Source organism: Muntiacus reevesi, assembly GCF_963930625.1.
Source record: "Muntiacus reevesi chromosome 15 unlocalized genomic scaffold, mMunRee1.1 SUPER_15_unloc_1, whole genome shotgun sequence".
Lineage (NCBI taxonomy): Eukaryota > Metazoa > Chordata > Mammalia > Artiodactyla > Cervidae > Muntiacus > Muntiacus reevesi.
The window spans coordinates 734,573-759,818 of NW_027077797.1; the positions used below are offsets into that span (position 1 = coordinate 734,573).

General features: G+C 45.2%; 1 gene segment (V, D, J or C); it reads right to left on the reverse strand.

Moving 5' to 3' along the window:
• Positions 1-9,910: 9,910 nt before the first annotated feature.
• LOC136155133 (immunoglobulin heavy variable 4-59-like) lies at positions 9,911-24,664 on the reverse strand. The segment is given in 4 exon segments: positions 9,911-10,133; positions 14,645-14,687; positions 24,213-24,536; positions 24,619-24,664. Coding segments are annotated over 4 exon segments (636 nt in total).
• Positions 24,665-25,246: the final 582 nt, after the last annotated feature.

Genomic DNA, 25,246 nt, shown 5'->3' on the forward strand with positions numbered 1-25,246 from the left:
CCAGGCTGCGTCTGAGGGGCAGTTCCCCAAATCCACAAGGAGGGTTCCAAGCTGAAGACCAGGGAAGCTGGTGGTTTAGTTCCAGGCCAAGGCAGACAGGCTGAGACCCAAGAAGAACTGGTGTTTCAGTCTGAGAGGCAGGACATGCGGATGAAAATATCCCAGCCCAGGGACCTTCAGCAGGAAGAATCCTCTGTTAGATCAGGGTGTCAATGTTCTATTCCATTCAGGCCTTTGACTGACTAAGCCTGGCCGACTCTTATGAGGGAGGGCCATCTACTTTGCTCATTCTACCAATTGAAATGTTAATCTCACCCAGAAGCCCTCACACAAGTACCCGGACTCAGGTTCAAGCAAACACGCCAGCACTGCATGGTCCGGACCCGCCAACATGAATGAACTCTGCCATGAGTCGTGCATTACACACTCTCCTGCCACTAGCAGGTTCAGGCTGCCTCTCCACACATAGTGCTAAACAAGCTTCTCAACATCTGTGCCCAGGAGGATTATCTACTGAAATAAATATCAAGGAAATCTGCTTTTGAACTACATTGACGAGACCTTATTCTGTGTGTTAAAGGAAATTTACCAGGGGAATTTCAGAGTCCGTCTCTGGGTTCACACTTCACAACTAAAGCAGCAACTCAGATTTCCCCACCTTCGAGGGCTTCTCAAAACTAGGATCTCTAACTCAGGATCCTCAGAAATCCTCTGGAAACTAGAACTCCTTAGAAGGAGACAACTGACTCAAGACCTTCAGACCAGAGGAGGGTCTCAGAGAAAGGACAGCTTCCACCCAAGGTGTCAGAATAAGACCCTTTTATAATTCCTGTGCTGTCCTTATTTGCTAATTATAATCATTCTTTACTTTTTCTATAGCTCCTTGGTTACTGTCCACCCTAAATGACCCTGATCTCCATCTTGTTCTTTACAATCAGAACCATCAGGTGTAAAAATGAATGCAACTCCAGCTTTGATGTTTGACTGCTGACAGCTCTCCAACCTCCAGCCTTCTTCCTCCACTTCAGTCTCATAGCTGGATGCACTGATAAGAAAGTCTGGAAGCTCTGTTATTGAACTCTCTTGGGAGACTCAATCCACACAGTCCCCTGCCCACACACAAGGACACTTCTCAGTACTTACACCCCAACCACAATAAAAACCTGAGCTTGTCTCTTTCGTGACTCTCTGAGGCAATTTCATATCTACTTGATCAGAACCTACTGTGCGTGGGAGGCCGTCCTGCTTTGGCAGAGATGCTACACATTTGGCACTGTGTGCAGGTGCTGGACAGTAACCGCCCACTGGGGCCCTCGTCTCTTGGTTTTCATGGACCTCTCATAGCTGATGACACAAGTGCACTTGGAGCTGGTCTTTGCTGCGGTTTGTATGCTGAGTGTTTGTGTTCTGTGCTGCACTTTAAACACTTCAGCTCTCTCTCATAGGGTGAGCCAATGCAGATCAGAAGGCTCCTGAAAAGTTATTAAATAACCTGAATGAACAGGGTATAAGAATGTGTCCCTCAACACAATGACACCTGGATGTGAGTTAAGCCCACACTGGTTTTTGTCTTAAAATAAACTGATGTGTTGACTCTGACATAAACTGTGGCTGACATCAGGGTCAATGAGTGACCCATTTTCCTCATGTTCTAGCAGATATTCTAGTTGTCTGGGAACATTTCCTGAAGCATGTATGGTTTAGACCACAATTGTTGTTCCACTTCAGGACAGTTTGAGAAGACCAAGATACAAGTTCTACATCTACATCTTATCCTGAGCAGATAATCATTATCCTCTGGGCTACTAATGCCCATCCGCATTTCCCAGTAAGTCTATACATAACAAAGACCAGGGATCCCGATCACAGGTGAGTAAGAAAGTCTCATAAGACTTGCCAGGAACCCGAGGAGCCGCATCCTGAACCAGACTTGAGCTGCAGGTAAAGGGCATGAGACATCAGATTCAGACCCCAGGAAACATTGTCTTCCATTTAGGGAAACAGAGTGATAAAGAGAGATGTGAGAGCAGATCCTGGAAATGAAGACACTGGATCAGCAGACAAAGAGGGATCCACGTCAGTTCTGGGTCTGACGAGTGTGATCTCACACGGGAGGAGTGTGAGATGCTTTTCAGATGCTCAGTGGTGTACAGCTCTTAGCCACCCGAGGGACAGCAGCACTCCAGGCTTCCCTGTCCCTCACCATCTCCCGGAGCCTGCTCAAACTCATGTCCATTGAATCAGTGATGCCATCCAACCACCTCATCCTCTGTCATCCCCTTCTCCTCCTGTCTTCAGTGTTTCCCAGCATCAGGATATATTTCAGTGAGATAGTGCTTCACATCAGTTGGGCAAAGTCTTGGAGCTTCAACTTCACCATCAGTCTTTCCAATGTATATTCAGGGTTGTTTCTTTTAGGAATGTCTGGTTTTATCCCCTTGCTGTCCAAGGGACTCTAAGAGTCTTCTTCAGCACCACAGTTCAAAAGCATCAATTTTTTGACACCCAGCCTTCTTTATGGTCCAGCTTTTACGTCTGTACATGACTACTGGAAAAACCATAGCTTTGACTATACAGAACTTTGTAGGCAATGTGATGTCTCTGCCTTTTAGTACACTGTCTAGATTTGTCATAGCTTTTCTTCCAACCAATAATGGTCTTTTAACTGAGATATAAAATCTATTAAGTTTGATATGTCACTGATCCTGGCCCCATGTCCATATTTGTTTTGAAATGAATCACAGTGAGTGTCTTAATAATGGAATCCTACTGATTCTCTGAAGTGAATCTACTTGGAGAAGATTCACCAGGATTCTCCGGGTTTCCTCAGGATTCTGACTGTTATGACCACTGGCAGAATAATTTTTCCTTCTTAAGAGATGCTCTGCCTTGGTGCATAAAAGAATGTTCACATTCTCCTTTTACACACACACACATTTTTCTTCTAATTCAGTGATTTTGTAAGTGGTAAGTAAAGAATCATAAATCTAGAGAGTTTCCAGGGGAAACAGATGGAGAGGAAGTCCCAAATTCTGTCTGGGCAACCCACCTCAGGCTCCACCTACACCTGCTGCTGGAGTTGAAACCTAGGACTGGTGAGCCCTGCACCTTCCCTGGCATGTTCTGGGCTCGCCCTGCAGACCAGTCGGTCTCTCTCCTCGCAGGGTGGCTTGTGTCTGGGCTCAGGCTCACCTCCCCTCACTGTGGTCCTTGCACAGTGACACACGGCTGTGCCACGTATCATACGTGATCTTGATCTTGTGATATGTGATGTGCCTTCCCATCTGCTTGCGACATCTTCTGTTGTTTTATCAGCTTCTACAGGTTTCAGAGTACAGGTCTTTTGCCTCCTTAGGTAGGTTTATTCCTGGCATTTTATTGTTTTTGTTGCTATGGTAAATAGGATTGTTTCCTGGATTGCTATTTCTGATCTTTCATTGTCAGAGTATAAGAATGCAAAGATCTGTGTATTAATTTTATTTCCTGCAACTTTGTCAAATTAATTGATGAGATCTGATAGTTTTCTGGTAGCATTTTTAGGATTTTGTATGCGTAGAATCGTGTCATCTGCAAACAGTGAGCATTTTACTTCTTCTCCAATTTGGATTATTTAAAATTTCTTTTTCTTCTTTGATTGCCATGCCTAGAACTTCCAAGCTATGTTGAATAATAGTGGTGAGAGTGGACATCCTTGTCTTGTTCTTGATCTTACAGAAAACACTTTCAGTGTTTCCCCATTTGGGCTGATGCTTGTTATGGGTCTGCCGTTAATGGCCTTTATTATATTTACGTACGTTCGCACCATGGTAACCTTCTGAAGAGTTTTATTTTTATCATAAATGGGTGTGGAGAAGTGAAGTTGCTCAGTCGTGTGAGACTCTTTATGATTTCATGGACTGTAACCTACAAGGCTCCTCCATCCATGGAATTTTCCAGGCAAGAGTACTGGAGTGGGTTTTGCCATTTCCTTCTCTAGGGGATCTTCCATACCAAAGGATCGAGCCTGGGTCTCCCACATTGCAGGCAGATGCTTTACCCTCTGAGGCACCAGGAAAGCCCATGGGTATTGAATGGGTGTTGAATGTTGTCAAAAGCCTTTTGTGCATCTCTTCATATGATCATAAGATCTTTATTCTTCAATTTGTTGTGGTGTGTTACCCTGATTGATTTACAGGCACTGAGAAATCCTTGACTCTCTAGGATAAATCCCAATGATCATGATGTATGATACTTCTAATGTGCTGTTGGATTCCTTTTGCTAGTATTTTGTTAAAGATTTTCTGTGTCTATGTTCATCAGCGATGCTGGCCTGTAGTTTTCTGGTTTTTGATACCATTATCTGATTTTGTTTTCAAGATGACATCTTGACAAGTTTAAAGTGATATCCTCTTGTGGTTTTGATTTTCATTTTCCTGAGAGTTACTGACATCCATCATTTTCCAAATGCTTACCAACCATTTGTTTTTCTTCTTTAAAGACATGTCTATTTAAATTCTCAACCCAACTTATTTTAAATCAGTAATTATTCTAGCTACCACTACTATTTCTTAGGAGTTCCTTATATTTTAAAGATATTAGCCCCTTATTAGACAAAAGGTTTTCAAATTGTTTCTGCTATTTCATAGTTTGTGTATTTACTCTATATTTTGTGTTCATGGCTGTGCAGCACTTTTTAGTCTCAGGTCTGTATTTCTCCTGTTTTTGCCTACACGTTTCTCCTCATCTCCATACTATCACTGAAAACCCAGCATCTTGAAACTTCCCATATATTTTTCTAAGAGTTTTATAGATCCAGGTGTTACATTTGTATCTTTAATCCTTTTTGAGTTGATCTTTCTATACCATGTTAAGGGTCAGATTTAACTACTTTGGATGTGGCTATCCAATTTTCTCTGCACCATTTGTTGAAGAGGCTTTGCTTGTTTGTTCAGTCATTCAGCCAAGGCTAACACTTCAAAGATGACTAGAAGTCCTTGCCGGTGTAACTTAGGTGTGAAATAGACATAAAAGGCGGGCCTCCCTGGGGTCTCAGTGGTGAAGAGAATCTGCTCGCAAATGCAGGGGATGCTGGTTCAATCAGTAGGTTGAGAAGATCCCTAGAGAAGGAAATGACAACCCACTCCAGTATTCTTGCCTGGGAAATTTCATGGAGAGAAGAGCCTGGTGGGCTACAGTCCATGGGGTGGCAAAGAGTTGGACACGACTTAGTGATAAAACAACAACAACAGCAAGACAATAAAAGGCATCCAAACCATAAAAGAAGAAATAAAATTTTCTTTGTTTGCAAACAAAATCATCTTCATAAAAGAAACAAAGGGTTCCTAATAAGAACTTCTAGGACTAGCAAATGCAGTAAGTTATAGGATACGCACACTGCTTATACGCGTTCCTATACACTCACTACAGTGTATCTTGAATTTGTGACCAGGAAACAACCTCATTTTCTGTAGACGACAGACAGCATTTATGAGGCTGTCTTAGGGAAACTAGGAGACAGCGGAGAGTGGGCAGAGTCAGGACTCGGTCACCTGGCTCCCATCATCCACGTGGACTCTCGTGTTGAGGAAGAGAGACACGTCATAGCTCACAGCCCAGGACTGCATTCAGAGACCACCCAGATGTGACCAGCAGGGCTGGGACAGGTTCTATTTCTGTACATGTGCTCCTGCCTGCCTCTTGGGGAAACAGGAGTCATCTTCAGGTGAACTCCCTCCTCATCCATGAGAACGAGGGACGATCACAGAGGGGCAGTTGCTGGAGCTAGTGTCCACCCGAGTGGATGAGGACCAAGAGGAGATTGTGCTGTAAGGAGGACAGAGATCCTGGGGGCTAATCATAACCGCATGGGATCATTCCCCTCTGCTGATCTGGGGAATGGGCCCACGAGGGGACAGTGCGCACATCTCAGGTCAGAGGGGGTATTCTATTTGTGACAAGGAGTACATTGAATGAAGGGGCTGGATGTAGCAGAGGTCCAATCTGCAAACAGAATGTTCTCACATTAGTGCCTGCAGAAAGTGTCTGCAGAAAGTGTACACCAGAGCAGAAAAGTCGCGGCAGGAAGTGTCCCTGAGAACAACTGGGGATGGGAGAGGAAGGAAGTCCTTGTCTCGAGGGAAGCCCCTTCCCAGGCCCTCTGCACCTGTCGCTGGTGTAAGCCTCTGGAGGGGCAGGTCCCGAGCGTCCCCTGCAGCCCCTCCTGTCCCCCTGCAGGAGGCCTTGTCTGGGCTCGCACTGACTAACTCCCCCTACTGTGTCTCTTGCACAGTAGTACATGGTTATGTCCTCAGCTCTCAGGCTGTTCATTTGCAGAGTCACTGTACTCTTGGAGTTGTCTCTGGAGATGGTGAATTGGCCCTTCACAGAGTCTGCAGAGTATGTACTACCACCACCAGTATTAATATATAAGACCCAGTCCAGTCCCTTCCCTGGAGCCTGGCAAACCCAGTGCGTGCTATAGCTACTGAAGGTGAATCCAGAGGCTACACAGGAGAGTCTCAGAGACCCCCCTGCCCAGGGCTGCCTGCCCAAGCCTCCCCCAGACTCCAGCAGCTGCACCTCACACAGGACACCTGCAGGTGTCTACAGCATTTGTTGATAACATTTGGGAAACTTAGTTTTTATTATGTGAAGTTTTCCAGGTGAACACGTGGCAACCATTTATTTCTATACAAGCAGTGTGCATGGGAATTATATTCAGAAGTCTCTAACATTTTTCTTTCTATCAGTGAAAGCATTCAGGTAAATATCTTTATTATCATGTGATTTGGCATGATAAATGTATATTATCTATTGTGCTTTTTTATTTTTACATAAATGACATAATTTATGAAATGAGGTATCAATTTACTTGTACGATGCACACTTAAACTACTCAGACATGTAGGGAGACCATATGATGAAAGAAACTGGACCAGCATCAGCCTACCTGTGCTAGACATGTCGAGATGGTGTGAGAATTGGGAGGAAGGTTAAACTAGAACTATTAAATTCATGGACCCCAGGGTGCTGACCCTGAGAGGTGAGCAAACAGGGGCCCTGAATGGGAGACGGCCCCACCCTTGCTGGGGCATCGCTTCACACTGCTTCTTCATTACCCTCGTGCTTGTCCCTGAAATACTCCTATTTTCCTGGAGAGAAAAGGTAAGGGCCAAGGGTGGAGGTGTGACCAGGACCTTGGAGCAATAAATGCAAAGCAGTAAAAACACTGTGCCGTTCTTAACCCTCACATGAGACTAACTTCCACTCACCTGCCAGTAAATGCTTTAGTGTAATTAATTTGTGCAGTGCATTCATTAATATTAATGTGGATGAAGCTGCCACCACCATTTCCCCTTCAATGTTGAGGATAATAATGTATCTGGACAGTAAAGTTTCAGTGCTTTACTGAGAGATCTTATTTCTGGATAACTCTGAAGGCTGATCTGAATAAAAGTACAATGTTCTAGAAGTTCTATTTTGTTGCAATATGTGGAAATTTTCTTCTGTTCTTTATGTCTCAAGCTTTCTTGTTGGAAGAAGCATCCACTTGGTAAGATTTAAGCCTTAAAGGGACAAGAGGTCACTAAAAAAGAAAAAAACTTGCAGTTTGCCAAATACATATGTGACATTTAGTGCATCTGATATCAGAAAAGGGCTGTGTTTATATCAGATAGGCACCATCTTGCCCAAAGTTTCCTAAATGCCAAAACTAAATGTATAAATGCAAATTAGCAAGTGGGTGAATTTGGAAATATGAAATCCATGAATAACAAGGATCTTTCCCTATGGGACAATCTGGCATTAGAGTCTATAACACGATCTGCAGAATTCAGTGTTTCTGGAGATTGACTGAAAGCAGGAGGGTGTGTTTTTTCACTGAACATGTACAGAAACAACAAAAAGTAATATTTAAAGATATCCTGGGCCTTCTTGGGTCATTCACCAGTTTCAAGAATTTTGGACTCACATGAAAAATGATGGTGAGCCTCAGAGTTGTACTGAGCCTCTTTGAGAAGAAAAAAATAAAGCAGAGAAAACACACAGCTCCTGAGTATTAGATTACATGTGTGTGTTAGTACATATTCCACACAGACGTATATGTATACACACACAACTATACTTAAAGGGAAAATACAAACTGTGCATAGTTTTATGAAAGAAATATAAAACACAGTAATGAAAAATTAAGGACATAAAAGAGGTTTTCCAGGGAAGCAATGGGGCAGGGAAAGAAAAATCACAGATTCGAAGTTTTCTCTCCCAGAACCCCGGGGCACCTGCTCCTGCGAGCAGTCCTGAACGTGGTGGCCCTGAGCGCCCATGCAGAAGGTTTTTGTCTGGGCTCACGCTGACTTCCCCTCACTGTGTATCTTGCACAGTAATAGACGGCCGTGTCCTCAGGTGTCACGCTGCTCAGTGAGAGAGAGACTTGGCTCTTGGAGGTGTCCCTGGTGATGCTGAGCCGGGATTTCAGGGCTGGGTTATAGTATGTGCTTCCACCACTACATATTCCACCAACCCACTCCAGCGCCTTCCCTGGAGCCTGGCGGACCCAGCCTACACCATAGCTGGTGAGTGAGAATCCGGAGACAGCGCAGGTGAGGGAGAGGGTCTGTGAGGGCTTCACCAGGCTGGGTCCCGACTCCTGCAGCTGCACCTGGGACAGGACCCCTGTGGACAGAGAGAAGCACGGTGACTCGCGGGCTCAGATGCAGCTCCCCCACGTGCCCATGTCTGACCCAGAGACACTCACCGCTGGGAGCTGACAGCACGAAGAGGAAGGTCCACAGTGGGCTCATCTTCGAGCAGATGAGAGGCACCGCTCCTGAAATCTCTTCAAGCCTGAGGCGGAGCCCTAATTTAAGTGACCTGGTGCTTTGTTTCCAGCCTGTGACCTGAGTGGATCTTTGCATATGGGAGGGGCCTCTATATAAAAACAGAAAGCAATGAAAGGAGGTTCAGTCTATGGACCTCGCCCGTGAGGAGGACGCTGACTGTTCATTCAGAAAACTCAGCCCCTCCTGCGGTCCCCCTCCCACTGCCAGGAAGACTGTTTATGGAGGAATGGAATGATGAGGGAGGGCTGTTCAGGAAAAATGATGCTGTCAGGGAACAATGGCAGATTTTGGGAAGAGACTTTAACTTCATGGAGGTGTTTACCTTCACTCAACAAAAGCCTGCCACACATTCAGGGACCACCCAGGTGTCAGACACAAACTCTTGTTTTTTTTTCTTTTCTGATTAGATTATGTTTACTTACTCCATATTCAAACATTAGAGACAAAATATATAAGTAATAATCACATTGAATTCAAATGGAGTTGGGTCCAACTTAATGTTTATCAGAATTCCCAAAGCATTTATATTTCCCTTACTTTCATGACTATTTTTTCATCTGCAAGTGTTTAAATACCCTCAAGAATCATTCTAGAGATGGTTTATTCACAGTAATTACACACAGCATTAACTTTGTGGACAAAGTAGTCATTTCTGCTGAGAAGCCTGTCTTCCCAGCATGGCTGACTTGCCCAGTGGGCTGTCCTGCATGATCGTGTGCACAATTGAGTGTCTGCAGGAGCTTGGGACCCTCAGGACCCCCACCCTGAGTGTGGACACTGAGGACCCCAAGGCTACCGAGGACTGAGGACAGACAGCGCCCGGGAGCTCCTAGTGCTCCAACATGCTGGGCAGGTGCCCTGGTCACTCTGCACAGACTCCGTCCTCCTACAAGTGCTTATTTCTTCCTCTCTGTGTCCCTGCCATGAGATGGGAGCTCAGGGAACATAGTCCCCACCACAGTGGTGAGAGGACACGCATGGTTCATGGAGGTAAACCTTCACAGTGAATGGCATGCAATGTGAGGGCAGCTTGGTCAGAGGAAAGCCCCTCCTCAGGAAGCAGGTTCCCTTGAAAACCCCACTGAGAGCAGCTATCCCGAGCCCAGGGTCTCCGTGTCCTGGACGGAGCCTGAGGTCCTCTGAGTCAGCAGTGCTGGAGAGCAGAGCTCAGCTCCCCCGTCTCCCTGTGGCCCTGAGGCTGTGGCCTCGCACCTGCGAGCATGTAGACTGGGGATGACGGCCGTCACCACGTGTCCTGACTTTAGGTGGGTTTTCCGGGGGTGGTGAGTGCTGCCATCAGTGGTGCTATCTCTCCTGGAGCCAGAAAAGGCCGGTGTGGGTCCCCATCTCTCACTGACACCCTGTCCGTGTGACCCTGGTCCACTCCTTCCTGAGACGTCAACACTGCAGCTTTGGGACAAGTCAGCTCTCCCTCAGCCCAGGGATCTCAGCCGATATGTATCGGCTGAAGTGGAAACTGCTGTCTATGAAGAGCCCTATCCTCCATCCCGTTTCATGAGGATCGTCCTAAATTGACCATATTGCTTCTGTCTTTTCAATAATATTGGTTGTTGTTGCTGTTCAGTCGCTCAGTCATGTCTGACTCTTTCTGACCCGACGGACTGCAGTTCCCTGTCCTTCACAATCTTCCAGAGCTTGTTCAAACTGATGCCATCCAACCATCTGATTCTGTCATCTCCTTCTCCTCCTGCCTTCTATCTGTCCCAGCATCACCATCTTTTCCCATGAATTGGCTCTTCCCGTCAAGTGGTCACAGTATTGGAACTTCAGCTTCAGCATCAGTGCTTCCGATGAATATTCAGACTGATCTCCTTTAGGATGGACTGGTTTGATCTCCTTGCAGTCTCTGGGACTCTCAAGAGTCCCACAGTTCAAAAGCATCAGTTCTTCAGTTCCCAGTCTTCTTTATGGTCCAACTCTCACAACCTTACTAACGGACAAACCAAGGCTTTGACTATATGGACTCTTGCTGACAAAGTCATGTCTCTGCTTTTTAATACACTGTCTAGGATTGTTAGAGCTTTTCTCCCAGCAGTAAGTGTCTTTTAGTCTCATGGCTTCAGTCATCATCCACAGTGATTCTGGACCCCAAGAAAATAAAAACTTTCACTGATTCCATTGTTTCCCTATATATGTCATGAAGTCATGGTTCCTCATGCCTTGATCTTAGTAATTTGAATGTTGAACTTTAAGCCAGCCTTTTCACTCTCCTCTTTCACCTTTATCAAGAGGCTCTTTAGTTCCTCTTCGACTTCTGCCATAAGAGTGGTGTCATCTGCATATCTGAGGTTATTGCTATTTCTACTGGTAATCTTGATTTCAGCATGTGAATCCTACAGCTCGTCATTTGTGTGATGTACACTTCATGTAAGTTAAATAAACACAGTGACAATAGAGAGCCTGGGTTCATTCTTTTCCTATTCTTGATCCAGTCTCTTCTTCCATGATCTGTTCTAACTATTGCTTCTTGACCTGCATACTCATTTTTCAGGAGGTGGGTAATGTGGTCTGGTATTGCCATTTCTTTAATAATTTTCCATGCTTTGTTGTGATCCACACAGTCAATGGCTTTAGCATAGTCATGAAGCATTAGTAGATTTTTAAAAAATTCTTTTGCTCTTTCTATGATCCAAATGTTGTTGGCAATCTGATCTCTGGTTCCATTACCTTTTCTAATCCAGCTTGTACATCTGGAAGTTCTCAGTTCATGTGCTGTTGAAGCCGAGCTTGGAGGGTTTTGAGCATGGCCTTGCTAGCCTGTGATGTGAGTGCAGTTGTCCAGTGGTTTGACCATTCTTTGGTGTTCCCTTCTTCGGGGTTGGAATGAAAGCTGACCTTTTCCAGTCCTGTGGCCATTGCTGAGTTTTCCAAATTTGCTGGCATATGGAGTGCATCACTTTCACAGCATCATCTTTTAAGATTTGAAATAGCTCAATTGGAATTCCATCACTTCCACTAGCTTTGTTCCTAGTGATGCTTCCTAAGGCCCACTTGACTTCACATTCCAGGATATCTGGCTCTAGGTGAGTGATCACACCATTGTGATTATCTGCGTCATGAAGATCTTTTTTCTACACCTCTTCTGTGTATTCTTGCCACCTCTTCTTACTATCTTCTGCTTCTGTTAGGTCTCTACCATTTCTGTCCTTTATTGTGCCCATCTTTGCATGAAGTGTTCCCTTGGTATCTCTAATTTCCTTGAAGAGATCTCTAGTCTTTCTCATTCTGTTGTTTTTCTCTATTCCTTTGCATTGTTCACTTAAGAAGTCTTTCTTATCTCTCCTTCCTCTTCTTTGAAACTCTGCTATCAGATGGGTATATCATCCCTTTTCTCCTTGGCCTTTCACTTGTCTTCTTTTCTCAGCTATTTGTAAGGCCTTCTCAGACATCGTCTATCTTTTCAATCATATGAGTGACTAAATTAAATCAGAAAGAACCTGCCCTGCCTGTGTGTAGGTAATAAGAACTTCAACCAAAGAAGGAAGAGCAAGAATCACAGGACACATTTAGACTCTCTGGTCTGGACCCGAAAAGTGAGCTGATGCTGTGGGGGAGGGGAGGGAAGGTGTGGCCTCCAACACCTGGAGCACGTGAGACTGTTGCTATTCACCATGGGGCATCAGGGCCTGCGTTTGCAGAGATGCCCTCATCTGACCTGGACACCATGAGCTGGTGGAGTTAGGAGACACATACAATGTCATGTTCCCACAGAAGGAAATATAACAGGTCCTAGGTTCATGGACCTCTTCTGTGCACAGATGTGTTGTGTCCGAACATGGGTCTGTGAGTTCAGTGTGTGAGTTCAGTCTGTGATTTCAATGTGTGAAGATGTGTCCTCACACCACAGTATTTTTAATTTGAAATATCATTTCATTTAATTACAAGGAAGTCTGTGGAAAATATTTATAATTAAAATTAAATATGTCAAAATGTTGCACACTTTTGCACAAGAGCTCGTACAAGAAATGATAAGACATTGATAAATGTGTTCAGTCAAGTCTGACTCTTTGAAACCTCTGGGCTGCATCACGCCAAGCTCCTCCATGCACCAGTATCTCCAGTGATGCTATCTAACCACAACATCCTGTATCTTCCCCTTCTCCTTTTGCCTGAAATCTTTCCCAGCATTAGAGTCTTTTTCAATGGCTCAGCTATTTGCATCAGGTGGCTAATCTATGGGAACTTTATCATCAGCATCAGTCCTTCCAAAAATATTTAGGGTTGATTTTCTTTTGAATTGACTGGTCTGCTCTCCTTGCAGTCCAAGGGAAACTGAAGACTCTTCTCCAGCAGCACATTTCATTTACATCAATTTTTCAGCTCTGTACTTCAATAGAGCCATTTAAAATGAAGATTCTCCTAGATATGGTGGACTCTCTTCACTGTAGGAACACACAGCAGACCCAAGACCTTCAAAACAAGCCATGACCTTGCACAGTGAACATCTTCCACCCAAGTTTCTGGGCTAAACTTCCCTCTAAACCCATCATGAATTTAATGTTATCATTGCTTGCTTACAGGTCAGCAGTCCTCTTGTTTTCTAAGGACTTGGGGTATGCCACCTTTAGTGATCATTACCTTTTTCTTTCATCCTTTCTTATAGTGGCTAAGAAGAAGAAAATGTCAGACTCTGTGTTTTGATGACTACTGACCCCTTAAGGCTTAATCCTGCTTTTCTCCTCTGCCCACACACTGGAGATTCAATAAGAAACTTGTTTTCTCTCTTTTGATGCAGGTGTGAGACTGAACCCACAGGAGCCTCTCCTGTGAGCAGGACCCTCATTGCTTCAACACCTCTGACCCCTTTAGAAGTAGATGTCCTGGTCAGGGCTCCACTCCGGACTCGGGCTTCATTTCTGATTGCTGAGAGGATTTTCCTCTTCTCAAACACACCTGGATAATGGACGTGATGAAGCGTTTCTTAGTAAATCCCCTTGGTGTATCTGTGTGTGTGTCTGTGTGTGCACGTGCACATACTGCAAGTTTGAACCAAGGTTTGGTGTGGATCCTTACCTTTTCATAGTGCTCACTGAATGTGATGCTGTGAGCAAGTGTGCAGACAACACCACCAGCAGCAGGGGTCTGTCTCTGCTGCCCGATGCCCACCATGTACTTTGTGCTGCTACCTCCTGGCAGGCCTGCTCACTGCCCTGTGCTGAGCTGCCCTGTTGGGTCCCGCAGAGTCCCTTGCATGTATGCAGCTGACTTAGCTCCATAGATTTGGAAATTGCTTGGCATTTGGCGACAGAAGAAAGGGACAGTGACTCTGCTTTTCTGCAGGGGAAAATGGCTTTCTGTTATTCCACCAAATCTTTATAGGTCAAAGAACTAAGAGATAAAAAGTAATATTGAGGCCAGAGGTGTTCCCCAAGGGGAAGGATTGACTGTAGAGGAAATCACAGATCCTGACAGGAAACTGGCCCTTAACCTCCATCTGCACCTGCTCCTGGGGAGGAAACAAGTGTGAGCCCCGAACGCCACCCCTGCATCCCCCAGCCTGTCTCCTGCAGGCTGGCTTGGCTCTGGGCTCACACTGACTTCCCCCCACGATGTCTCTGCACAGTAATACACGGCTGGGTCCTCGCTATTACATCAGCTGCAGGGAGAGCTGGTTCTTGGATGTGTCTCTGCAGATGGACGTGTGGCTCTTGAGGGCTGGGTTGCAGTAAGTGTTGCGACCAGAAATGACGGCTCACATCGACTGTACCCCTTCCCTGGGGCTGGTGGATCCCACTCCCCAGTGACCACTGTTATGGAAGAACCAGAGACGCACAGGTGAGGGACAGTGTCTGGGACGGCTTCACCAGTCCTGGGCCGGAACCTGCAGCTGCACCTGGGACAGGACGCCTGGGGACAAGGGGAGTCAGTCGCTGTCAGTCACCTGCAGCCACAGCCGTCAGGCACAGGAGAAGCCTTGACTTTTAGACCACAGCTCTGCCTTCCCTAGACCTCAGGCCTGTGTGAGGGGAGTTCTGTGAGCTCCACAGCCCAGGGGTAGATTGTTCTCTAGGGAATGGAGGAAAATTGCACGTGGGAAAAACTTGTTCTTATAAATTGAGTAAGGCAGCTTTAGGCTCCACTCATCGAACTGGGACATTTGAGTTCTCTCACACTGGCCTTCGGATCTGGAACACTTGGCCTGTGTGGGACGTTGGGAACAGGTCACGGCATTGTATCAGTTTTCTGATCACTAGAATAAAATTACACAGGATGTGTGAAAGTGAAGCTGCTCGGTCGTGTCCGACTCTGTGATCCCATGGACTATAGCCTACCACGCTCCACCCTCCATGGGGTTTTCCAGGTGAGAGTACTGGAGTGGGTTGCCATTTCCTTCTTCAACACAGGATCAGTAGGTTTCTATAATTTTAATTTCTTGGATATTACAAGTAGCTGTTTTCATCGATTAGAGTTCTCTCCAAACAATTTCTGAAATTCAGATAAAACAAAAAAATATTTTCTTTATCAATTATGATCATATAGGTTTCATTTCTTAATCTCTTAGTATGGTGTGTCATGTTGATTAATTTGCACATATTGAAGAATCCTGCATCCTTGAATAATCCATCTTCATCACTGTGTTGTTCTCTGTTAATAATTGCTGGATTCTGTTTGCTAGTATATTGTTGAGAGATATTTGCATTCTTGCGTGTCAGTAATTTTGGTCATAATTTTCTCTTTTGTGACATCTTTGTCTTCCTGTAGTATCAGGGTGATGATGGCCTTGTAGAAAGAGCTTGGGAGTGTTTCTCTCTGAATTATAAAAGAAAAAACCGTTTGAGGATAGGTGTTAGCTCTTCTCTAAATGTCTGATAGATTTCTACCCTGAAGCCATCTGGTTGTGGACTTTTGGTTGTTGGAGCATTGTTAATCACACCTTCAATTCCATTCCTTGTAATTGTTCTGTTCATATTTTCTATTTCTTCCTCGTTGATTTTTTTTTTTTATTTTTTTCCATTTTCTTTTATTCGTTGGAGGCTAATTACTTTACAATGTTGTAGTGGGTTTTGCCATATATTGACATGAATCAGCCATGGATTTACATGTATTCCCCATCCCAATCCCCCCTCCCACCTCCCTCCCCACCCCATCCCTCTGGGTCTTCCCAGTGTACCAGCCCTGAGCACTTGTTTCCTACATCCAAGCTGGCTGGTGATCTGTTTCACCCTTGATAATATATATGTTTTGATGCTGTTCTCTCCAAACATCCCACCCTCGCCTTTTCCCACAGGGTCCAAAAGTTTGCTCTGTACATCTGTGTCTCTTTTTCTGTTTTGCATATAGTGTTATCGTTACCATCTTTCTAAATTCCATATATATGCGTTAGTATACTATATACGTGCACCCCAATGTTCATCGCAGCACTGTTTATAACAGCCAGGACATGGAAGCAACCTAGATGCCCATCAGCAGACGAATGGATAAGGAAACTGTGGTACATATGCACCATGGAATGTTAATCAGCCATTAAAAAGAATTCATTTGAATCAGTTCTAATGAGATAGATGAAACTGGAGCCCATTATACAGAGTGAAGTAAGCCAGAAAGATAAAGACCTCATTGATTCTTTGAAGGTTATATCTTTCTAAGAATTTGTCCATGATTCCCAGGTTATTCATTTTTAGCTAAGCACGCAGGGATGCAGCTAAGGAAAAGGAGGGAAATCTCTCCGTGCGCTGTGTGAACTGAGCAGGGACACTTCCAGGGATGGCTTGCTAAATTCAGCACCTGTGAAAACCCCAAAAGACAACAAGGGCTCTTGCAGCTTGGATGGTTCTAGCTTTAGCAGCTGTGGACTCTGTGGTTCTGTACACGAGGGGGCTGGGTCAGAGGAGTGTCCACGTTGCCTCCATAGCTCCCATAGCAGGTCCAGGTGCAGTCCAGGTGGCTGAGCTCCGAGGATCTGTGCTGGTGATCTGGTGAAAACCATGAGTAAGAGCCACCAGGGCCAACTGCTTGTATGTTGGTTTTATTCACTCACTAAGTTGTGTCTGATTCTTTTTTGACACCATGGCCTGTTGCACATCAGGCTCCTCTGTCAATGGGATTTCCCAGGCAAGGATACTGCAGTAGGTTTCTATTTCCTTCTTTTGGGCCCAGGAGTTGAACCCGGGTCTCCTTCTGGGCAGGCAGATTCTCCACCACTGAGCCACCTGACAAGCCACGATTGCCAGCGTACTCAGAGTTACCTTGGTGTTGAGAGCAGTGCCCACAGCAGCTCAGTGGTCCTTTCTTCACTCACTTTAGTTCATAGCAATCAATATGCCATGGAGGCCCGTTTGGGAGTGACTTGCCCTGGGCCCTGGCACTCAGTGCCTGTTTTATTACTATTTTTTTCTACACCAGCACAACTAGAATGTGATGTAGGAATTGGTTTACCTGCGTCTTACAGACGTGAAGCTAACCTGCAGCCTGGACCTGTGGTGACGTGCTGGAGGGCACACATCAGGGCACAGTGAGCCCTCCTGTCTGTGCCTGGGCTTCTCACACCGGACCTGGCTGCACCTACAGGGGATGCTGGACAGAGCTGGACGTGCCTACTCAGGCTCTGGTCTGTTCCTGGAAGGAGAACAGGCCTGATTTTCCTCCATTCTAGAGCTCCCTTAAGACGTTGTGGTAAAGAAAGGATTACAGATTTGTTTTCAGCACTTGTCTGACAGTGCATGCTAGTATCTGTCTGACTATAGCCTTTTCCACCAGCTATCTATGTGTCTAGTAGTGATTGCTTTGATGGTAAATATCTTACGTAAAGCAAACCACACAGTAGAACAGGATGTAGGTATTGTCTAAGCCTGTAGGGATTTACTGGACCTGGAAGCAAGGAGCACATGTAGAGCAAGCACACCCACATCCCCTGGAACTGGCATCATTCCCAGTGAACCACTGAGGACCCTGAACTCAAGTGCTGCCTGGGCATTTATGCAAGAGACGAGGCAGCGATCCAAGAACCTCCATCCTGGCAGGGACAGCTGGTCTACCAGTAGTGCAGGGCTGAGATTTCACAATGAGGAAGGATAATCTGTTCCCTTTTCTGTAGCCTGGAGGACAGTTCAAAAGCATCAATTTTTCCACACTCAGCTTTCTTCACAGTCCAGCTCTCACATCCATACATGATCACTGGAAAAACCATAACCTTGACCAGACAGAACTTTGTTGGCAAAGTAATGTCTCTGGTTTTTAATATGCTCTCTAGGTTGGTCATAACCTTCCTTCCAAGGAGTAAGTGTCTTCTAATTTCATGGCTGCAGTCACCATCTGCAGTGATTTTGGAGCCCCCCCAAATAAAGTCTGACACTGTTTCCACCTTCTCCCCATCTATTTCCCATGAGGTGATGGGACCAGATGCCATGATCTTAGTTTTCTGAATGTTAAGCTTTAAGCCAACTTTTTCACTCTCCTCTTTCACTTTCATCAAGAGTCTTTTTATTTCCTCTTCACTTTCTCCCATAAGGGTGGTGTCATCTGCATACAACTTACACATGATCAAAATCTCATCAAATGTTATTGTTTAGTCACTGAGTGGTGTCTGACTCTTTGAGACCCCATGGATGGAAGCACCCCATGTTTTGCTGTCCTTCACCATCTCCCAGAGTTTTCTCAAACTCATGTCATTGAGTCGGTGAAGCCAGCCAACCATCTCGTCCTTTTTGTCCCCCTGTCCTCCTGACTTCAATGGTTCCCAGCATCAGGGTCTTTTTCAATGAGTTGGCTCTTTCTATCCAGTGGTGAAAATACTGGAGTTTCAGTTTCAGCATCAGTACTCCCAATGAATATTAGGGTTGATTTCCTTTAGGACTGACTGATTTGATCTTCTTGCAGTCCAAGGGACCCTCAAGACTCTTATCCAACACCACAGTTCAAAACCTTTTATTCTTCAGCGCTCAGCTTTCTTTATAGTCCAACTCTCACACCCGAACATGACCTGTGGAAGGACATGCTTTGCATAAATAGACCTCTGTGGGCAAAGTAGTGTACTTGCTCTTTAATATGCTGTCTAGCTTGGTCATAGGTTTTCTTCCAAACTTTTCTTCTTTTAATGTCATGGCTGCAGTCACCATCTGCAGAAACTGGATCTCAAGCAAATAAAGCCTGTCAAGGCCTTCACTGTTTTCCCGTGTATTATCTACAAAGTGATTATGATCATAGTTCACAGATGCCATGACCTCAGGTTCTTGAATGTTGACTTTTCAGCGAGCTTTTTCACTCTCCCCTTTCACATTTATCAACAGGCTCTTTAGGTTCCTCTTCACTTTCTGTCATAAGGGTGGTGTCACCTGCATATCGGAGGTTATTAGTATTTTTCCTGGCAACCTTGATTCAAGTTTGTGCTTCATCCAGCCCAGCATTTCGCATGATGTACTGTAAATGTAAGTTAAATAAGCAGAGTGTCAATACACAGTCTTGACATACCCCTTTCCCAATTTTGAATCAGTCCATTGTTCCATGTCCAGTTCTAACTATGGCTTCTTGACCTCCATACAGATTTCTCAGGAGGCGGGTAAGGTGGCCTGGTATTCCTGTTTATTTGAGAATTTTCCATAGTTTGTTGTGACCCACAGTCAAAGGCTTTAGCGCAGTCAATGAAGCAGAAGTAGATGTTTTTCTCATCAATTTATCAGATACTTACAGTAATAAGACAAGCAATGGATTTAAATCCTGGAAAGACAGAAATGCCCAGAGAGTAAAAGAGAAGAACATTAACTTAACTAGGGCAGAGGCCACTGAATAGAATGAAACCACCAGCAAATTAACCTGAAATGCATTCCCTGAGGTCGAGTGAGGAAAAGGTGTGGTGGTGGTCACGGTCTCCTAAGTACTGTCCCCACCAGCGCCAGTGTGGTCCTGCTAAAGTGTAACCAGTTGGTGTTGCTCTCCATGCACACAGGTGTGTCTTCTTACCTGGGAGCCCGGGATTCCTGCCCGGGAACTTAGGTCCTCCCTGTATCTTGCTAGGAGGACTTTGGCTCTGGATTCTGACCTGGGACTGTCTCAGAGCACCTCAAATGGCAGTGTGACCTTTGTCCAGTCACCCCGTCCAACTGTGCCGTACACTTACCATTTATGAAATGGGGAAATGGGTCCCGTGTGGAAATGTGTAAAGTTTTCAGGTGTTTTCTGATGTGAAGGAAGCAATCACAACATTAGGCAGTTTAAAGTGGCAGTCACCCTTTATTTTGTTGACACTCTGTGCTTTGGGAGGGTCCACCCTGTCCAACGCAAGGCTCCTGTGAGGGTCTCAAGTTCATCTCCAGGGTCCCCTCTTACAATACACTCACATGTAAGGAAGGTTGACCTGACTGTAGCCTGGGGCTCAGTCAGGGTACAGTGCTGGGCCTCATGTTCTCCTTGTATGGACATTTCTTGGGCCCTGACTTCCTTTCAGCAAGATGACTGGGTCAGCAGAGTGAAGTTTTTGGTGCCCTGAGCTTCAGAATGAATTTTTAGATATCAACCCACACACATGATTCATAGATCATTTCTAACTTTTTGTATTCGTTAAAAACTCTGTCCTGACAACAACAGCGGTAACAATAACACTGACAGAGGAATCAAAGCGCAGACTTAGAGAATAAACTTACAAACATCAGAGTTGACAAATAGACCTGTATCATGAATAGAGAGTGTGAAGAGTACGTCATGAGAAACGCTGGGCTGGATGAAGCCCAAACTGGAAACAAGATTGCCAAAAGAAATATCAATAACCTCAGATATTCATATGACTCCACCATCAAGGCAGAAAGTGAAGAAGAACTAGAGAGCCTCTTGATGAAAGTGGAAGGGGAGAGTGAAAAAGTTGGCTTAAAGCTCAACATTCAGAAAACTAAGATCATGGCATCTGGTCCCATCACTTCATGGCAAATAGATGGGGAAACAGTGGAAACAGTGACTGACCTTACTTTTCTGGGCTCCAATCTCAGTGCAGATTGTGACTGCAGCCACGAAATTAAAAGATGCTTGCTTCTTGGAAGAATAGTTATGACTAACCTAGACAGCATATTAAAAATCAGAGACATTGCTTTTCCAACAAAGATCTGTCTAGTCAAAGTTATGGTTTTTCCAGTAGTCATGTATGGATGTCAGTGTTGGACTATAAAGAAAGCTGAGGACTGAAGAATTGATGCTTTTGAATTGTGGTGTTGAGGAAGACTCTTGAGAATGCCTTGGACTGCAAGGAGATCAAACCAGTCAATCCTAAAGGAAATCAGTCCCGAAAGTTCATTGGAAGGACTGAGAAGAAGCTGAAACTCCAATAGTTTGGCCACCCGATGCAAGAACGGACTCATTGGAAAAGACCCTGATGCTGGAAAGATTGAAGGAAGAAGAAGGGCACAACAGAGGATGAGATGGATGGAACCCTTCACCAAATTGATGGACATGATTTTGAACAAGCTCCGGGAGTTAGTGATGGGCAGGGAGGCCTGGAGTGCTGCAATCCATGGGGTCGCAGAGAGTCGGAAAGGACTGAGTGACTGAACTGAAGTTTCAGTTCTTTATTGAGAGACCTGTTTATTTCTGGATATTCCAGAATGCTGATCTGGATGAAATACAATGTTCTAAGAGATTTGTTTTGTTGCAACATGTGGAAATTTTCTTCTTTTCTCTACTTCTCAAACTTTCTTGTTGGAAACAGCATCCGTGTATTAAGATTTTAGCATTAAAGGAGCAAGAGGTCACTAAAGAAAAATTGCAGTGTGCCAAACTCATATGTGACATTTAGTGCATCTGATATCACAAAAGGGGCTGTGCTTATGTCAGATAGGCTTTATGGTGTCCAAACTTTCCTAAATCCCAAAAGTAAATGACTGATGTGAGGCTCTTCATGGGCCAGTTGACTATTGATGAGATTGGATTTTATAATTCTTTATTATCTAGATGTGATTCTCTGAACAATTACAATCCCAACTCAGTTTCATGGGAGAAACCAGATGACAGAGCTTTCAGGTCTTAAAGGAGAGTTTTAGAGGCCACCTGCCTCTGGCCATCTCCATGTTTCCTGTCGTGTGAAAAATGAAGGGGTTCCCTTGGAGTTCTCACTAAAATGAAGGGACCACCACAGACACATCGGGTGGCAACAGATGCTGTGGTGTGTGGATAGTGCCTGTGCCTCAGAGTCATTATGGCCACTGACCGTTTGGTTATGACCCTTTACCACATTCAACAATTCTCTGTCAGCCACCTCACCGCAAGAGGTCTTTTTATTTGCTGCTTCTTGCACGACTCCTCATCTACCCTCAAACCCCCATCACCAGTGACGCCCATGGTGATTGCTTCACACTCATGGACACCTCCTGACACCTGATCCTCTGGAGCTATCTACTCGCAGCGACTCTCAGGAGACAGACCTAAGCCTCATATATTGTCACCCGGTACCTTCACCTACTGGACAAGTGCCCCAGAAGAACTCTTCAGCCTCACTGGAAAGGACCCTACCAAGCACTGCTCACCAACCCTCCAGAGGATAGGAACTTGGATTCCCGTGACACACATTAAGAACAGCTGAGTCCTGAGTGGACTTGCACCTCACAGCTGACCTGAATTTAATATTTCAGAGTTTAAGGTAATATGTTATGAGAACTTTCTACAATATCTGGACCAGACCTATTGGGCATTTTTCTGCCAAACCCTGGATGATAATGTAAAATGTCACGTGCTTCCCAATGACTCTGATCTTGACAACACAGGGATTTTAGTTAAAAAATGCCTGAGAGCTCTCCCTATCAGCCCCCTTCTTACCTAAATGTGACATCAACAGACTCACAGTCTGCGCATTTTCCCTCTGAATGACACTGCACCGAGAAAAGTTCCTCCTGTCACTGAGAGACAAAAGCTTAAAAAACTCAAGTATTGATCATTTTCTGAGAGGGATCTTGACAAAAATGCGGGTGTTTTAAGTAGTTTAAGTCGTGTCTGACTGTGCAACCCTTTGGGCTGTAGTCCACCAGGCTCCACTGTCCATAGGATTCTCCAGGCAAGAATACTGGAGTGGATTGCCATGGCCTTCTCCAGGGGACCTTCCCAACCCAGGGATCGAACCCTTGTCTCTTAACTCTCTGGCACTGGCAGGAGACTCTATTACTAGCAGGTTTTTGTTTTTTTTCCCTACCAGTAATTTCACCTTGGAAGCCCTTGACCAAAAGTGGAAAGTGTAAAATAATTAAAATAAGAATGAGGAGGAGGAGAGGAAAGAGAAAGTGCAACTAAATAAATCCCAGTGGACAGGAGGAGGAGTTTTCATGCCCTTGGACAATCCCTGAATCCAACAAGAACAAAGTTACCTCTTCTTTTCTGCCAAAAACTCAGGTAAAGAAAAACCACAGAGTTTTAGTTACAAGAGCCCTCCCACCTCACTTTTTACTTTGATACAAAAGACAGTCTCTCCACTTCTACTGGGGAATTGCACATGACTCATTATAATTGCAGACTCCAATGTGTAATTCTCAGTTGGTCCTAAATAAATTCATCTTTGCTACTGAAATGCCTGGCAATCTGTTTTATGTCCAAAAGCTTACTTTCCACGACACTTTTCATTATTTACTGGTTCCATACTATACTAAGCCGGTCACCCGGATGGACTTGTAGACATTCCTGCAACATCCTTGCTTAGACGAGAGAAAGTGGCCACAACCAGCCTGTGAGAGACAAAAGGAAATGAAGATTATCTCACTCCCGCTGAGAGGGGATATGGATGTAGGTGAAGGTCATCATCCACTTTGGGGTCAAATTTGGGGTACAGATGTAAATTAGCAAGTAGGTGAATTTGCAAAAACGGAATCCATGAATAATGAGGATAACTCCCTATGGGACATCGGATTACAGTCTGTGACACTACAACTTACAGACTTCAAAGTGTTTGTGAAGGTAGACTGAGAGCAGGAGGGCGTGTCTTCTCACTGAACATATAGAGAAACAGCAAAAGTAACATTCAAAGGCTTCCTGGGACTGCTTGGGTCACTCACTAGATTTGATGACTTTGGACTCATATGGAAAATGATGGTGAGCCTCAGAGTTGTATTCAGCGTCTATGGCAAGACAAAAACAAAACAGAAATCACACAATTCTGACTATTGGATTACATGGAGTGTTGGTACATATTCCACACAGACATATATATACAAACACACAACTATACTTAAACAAGAAATAAGATCTATGTATGGTTTTATGAAAGCAGTGTAAGCCACAATAAGGGAACAGTGAGGACACAAGAGAGGTTTCCAGGGAATCACTGGGCGGGAGGAGAAAACCAGATTCGACCAAGAGTTCCCTCCAGGGGCCTCAGGGCACATGCTCCTGCGCGCAGTCCTGAACGTGGCGGCCCTGAGCGCCCCCTGGTGGTCGTGGGCGCCCATGCAGGAGGTTTTTGTCTGGGCTCACGCTGACTTCCCCTCACTGTGTCTCTTGCACAGTAATAGACGGCCGTGTCCTCAGGTGTCACGCTGCTCAGTGAGAGAGAGACTTGGCTCTTGGAGGTGTCCCTGGTGATGCTGAGCCGGGATTTCAGGGCTGCGTTATAGCCTGTGCTTCCGCTATAACCTATGGCACCAACCCACTCCAGCGCCTTCCCTGGAGCCTGGCGGATCCAGGCTATACTACTGCTGCTTAATGAGAATCCGGAGACAGCGCAGGTGAGGGAGAGGGTCTGCGAGGGCTTCACCAGGCTGGGTCCCGACTCCTGCAGCTGCACCTGGGACAGGACCCCTGTGGACAGAGAGAAGCACGGTGACTCGCGGGCTCAGATGCAGCTCCCCCACGTGCCCATGTCTGACCCAGAGACACTCACCGCTGGGAGCTGACAGCACGAAGAGGAAGGTCCACAGTGGGCTCATCTTCGAGCAGATGAGAGGCACCGCTCCTGAAATCTCTTCAAGCCTGAGGAGGAGCCTGAATTTAAGTGACCTGGTGCTTTGTTTCCAGCCTGTGACCTGAGTGGATCTTTGCATGTGGGAGGGGCCTCTGCATAAAAAGCAGAAAGTAGTGAAGGGAGGTCCCTGTCTATGAGACTCCCTCTGTGAAAGGGGGTGCTGACTGTGCCCTCGGAGAACTCAGTCCCCGCCTGAAGACCCCCTCCCCATGCCCCCGGGCCTCTGTGTCCAGGAATGAAACGATGTGGACGGGCTTGTCAGGAAAAAATGATATGGTCAAATATCAAGCACAGATTTTGAAAAGAGAGCAATCCCATGGAGGTTCATCTCTTCATTTGTCAATTAAACAGCTCAGATTCTAGGTCTGCATACTTGTCAGAAACTCTTATTTATTGTTCTTTTCTGGGTTAGCTTATATTCATGAACAGGATATTAAAACAGGAGAGAGAGATTATGCGATAATTGCATTCAATTAAAAAAAAAACTCAGTACAATTTAAATTGATCATAACTCCAAAAGATTTTTAATTTACCTTAAAAGGCAAGA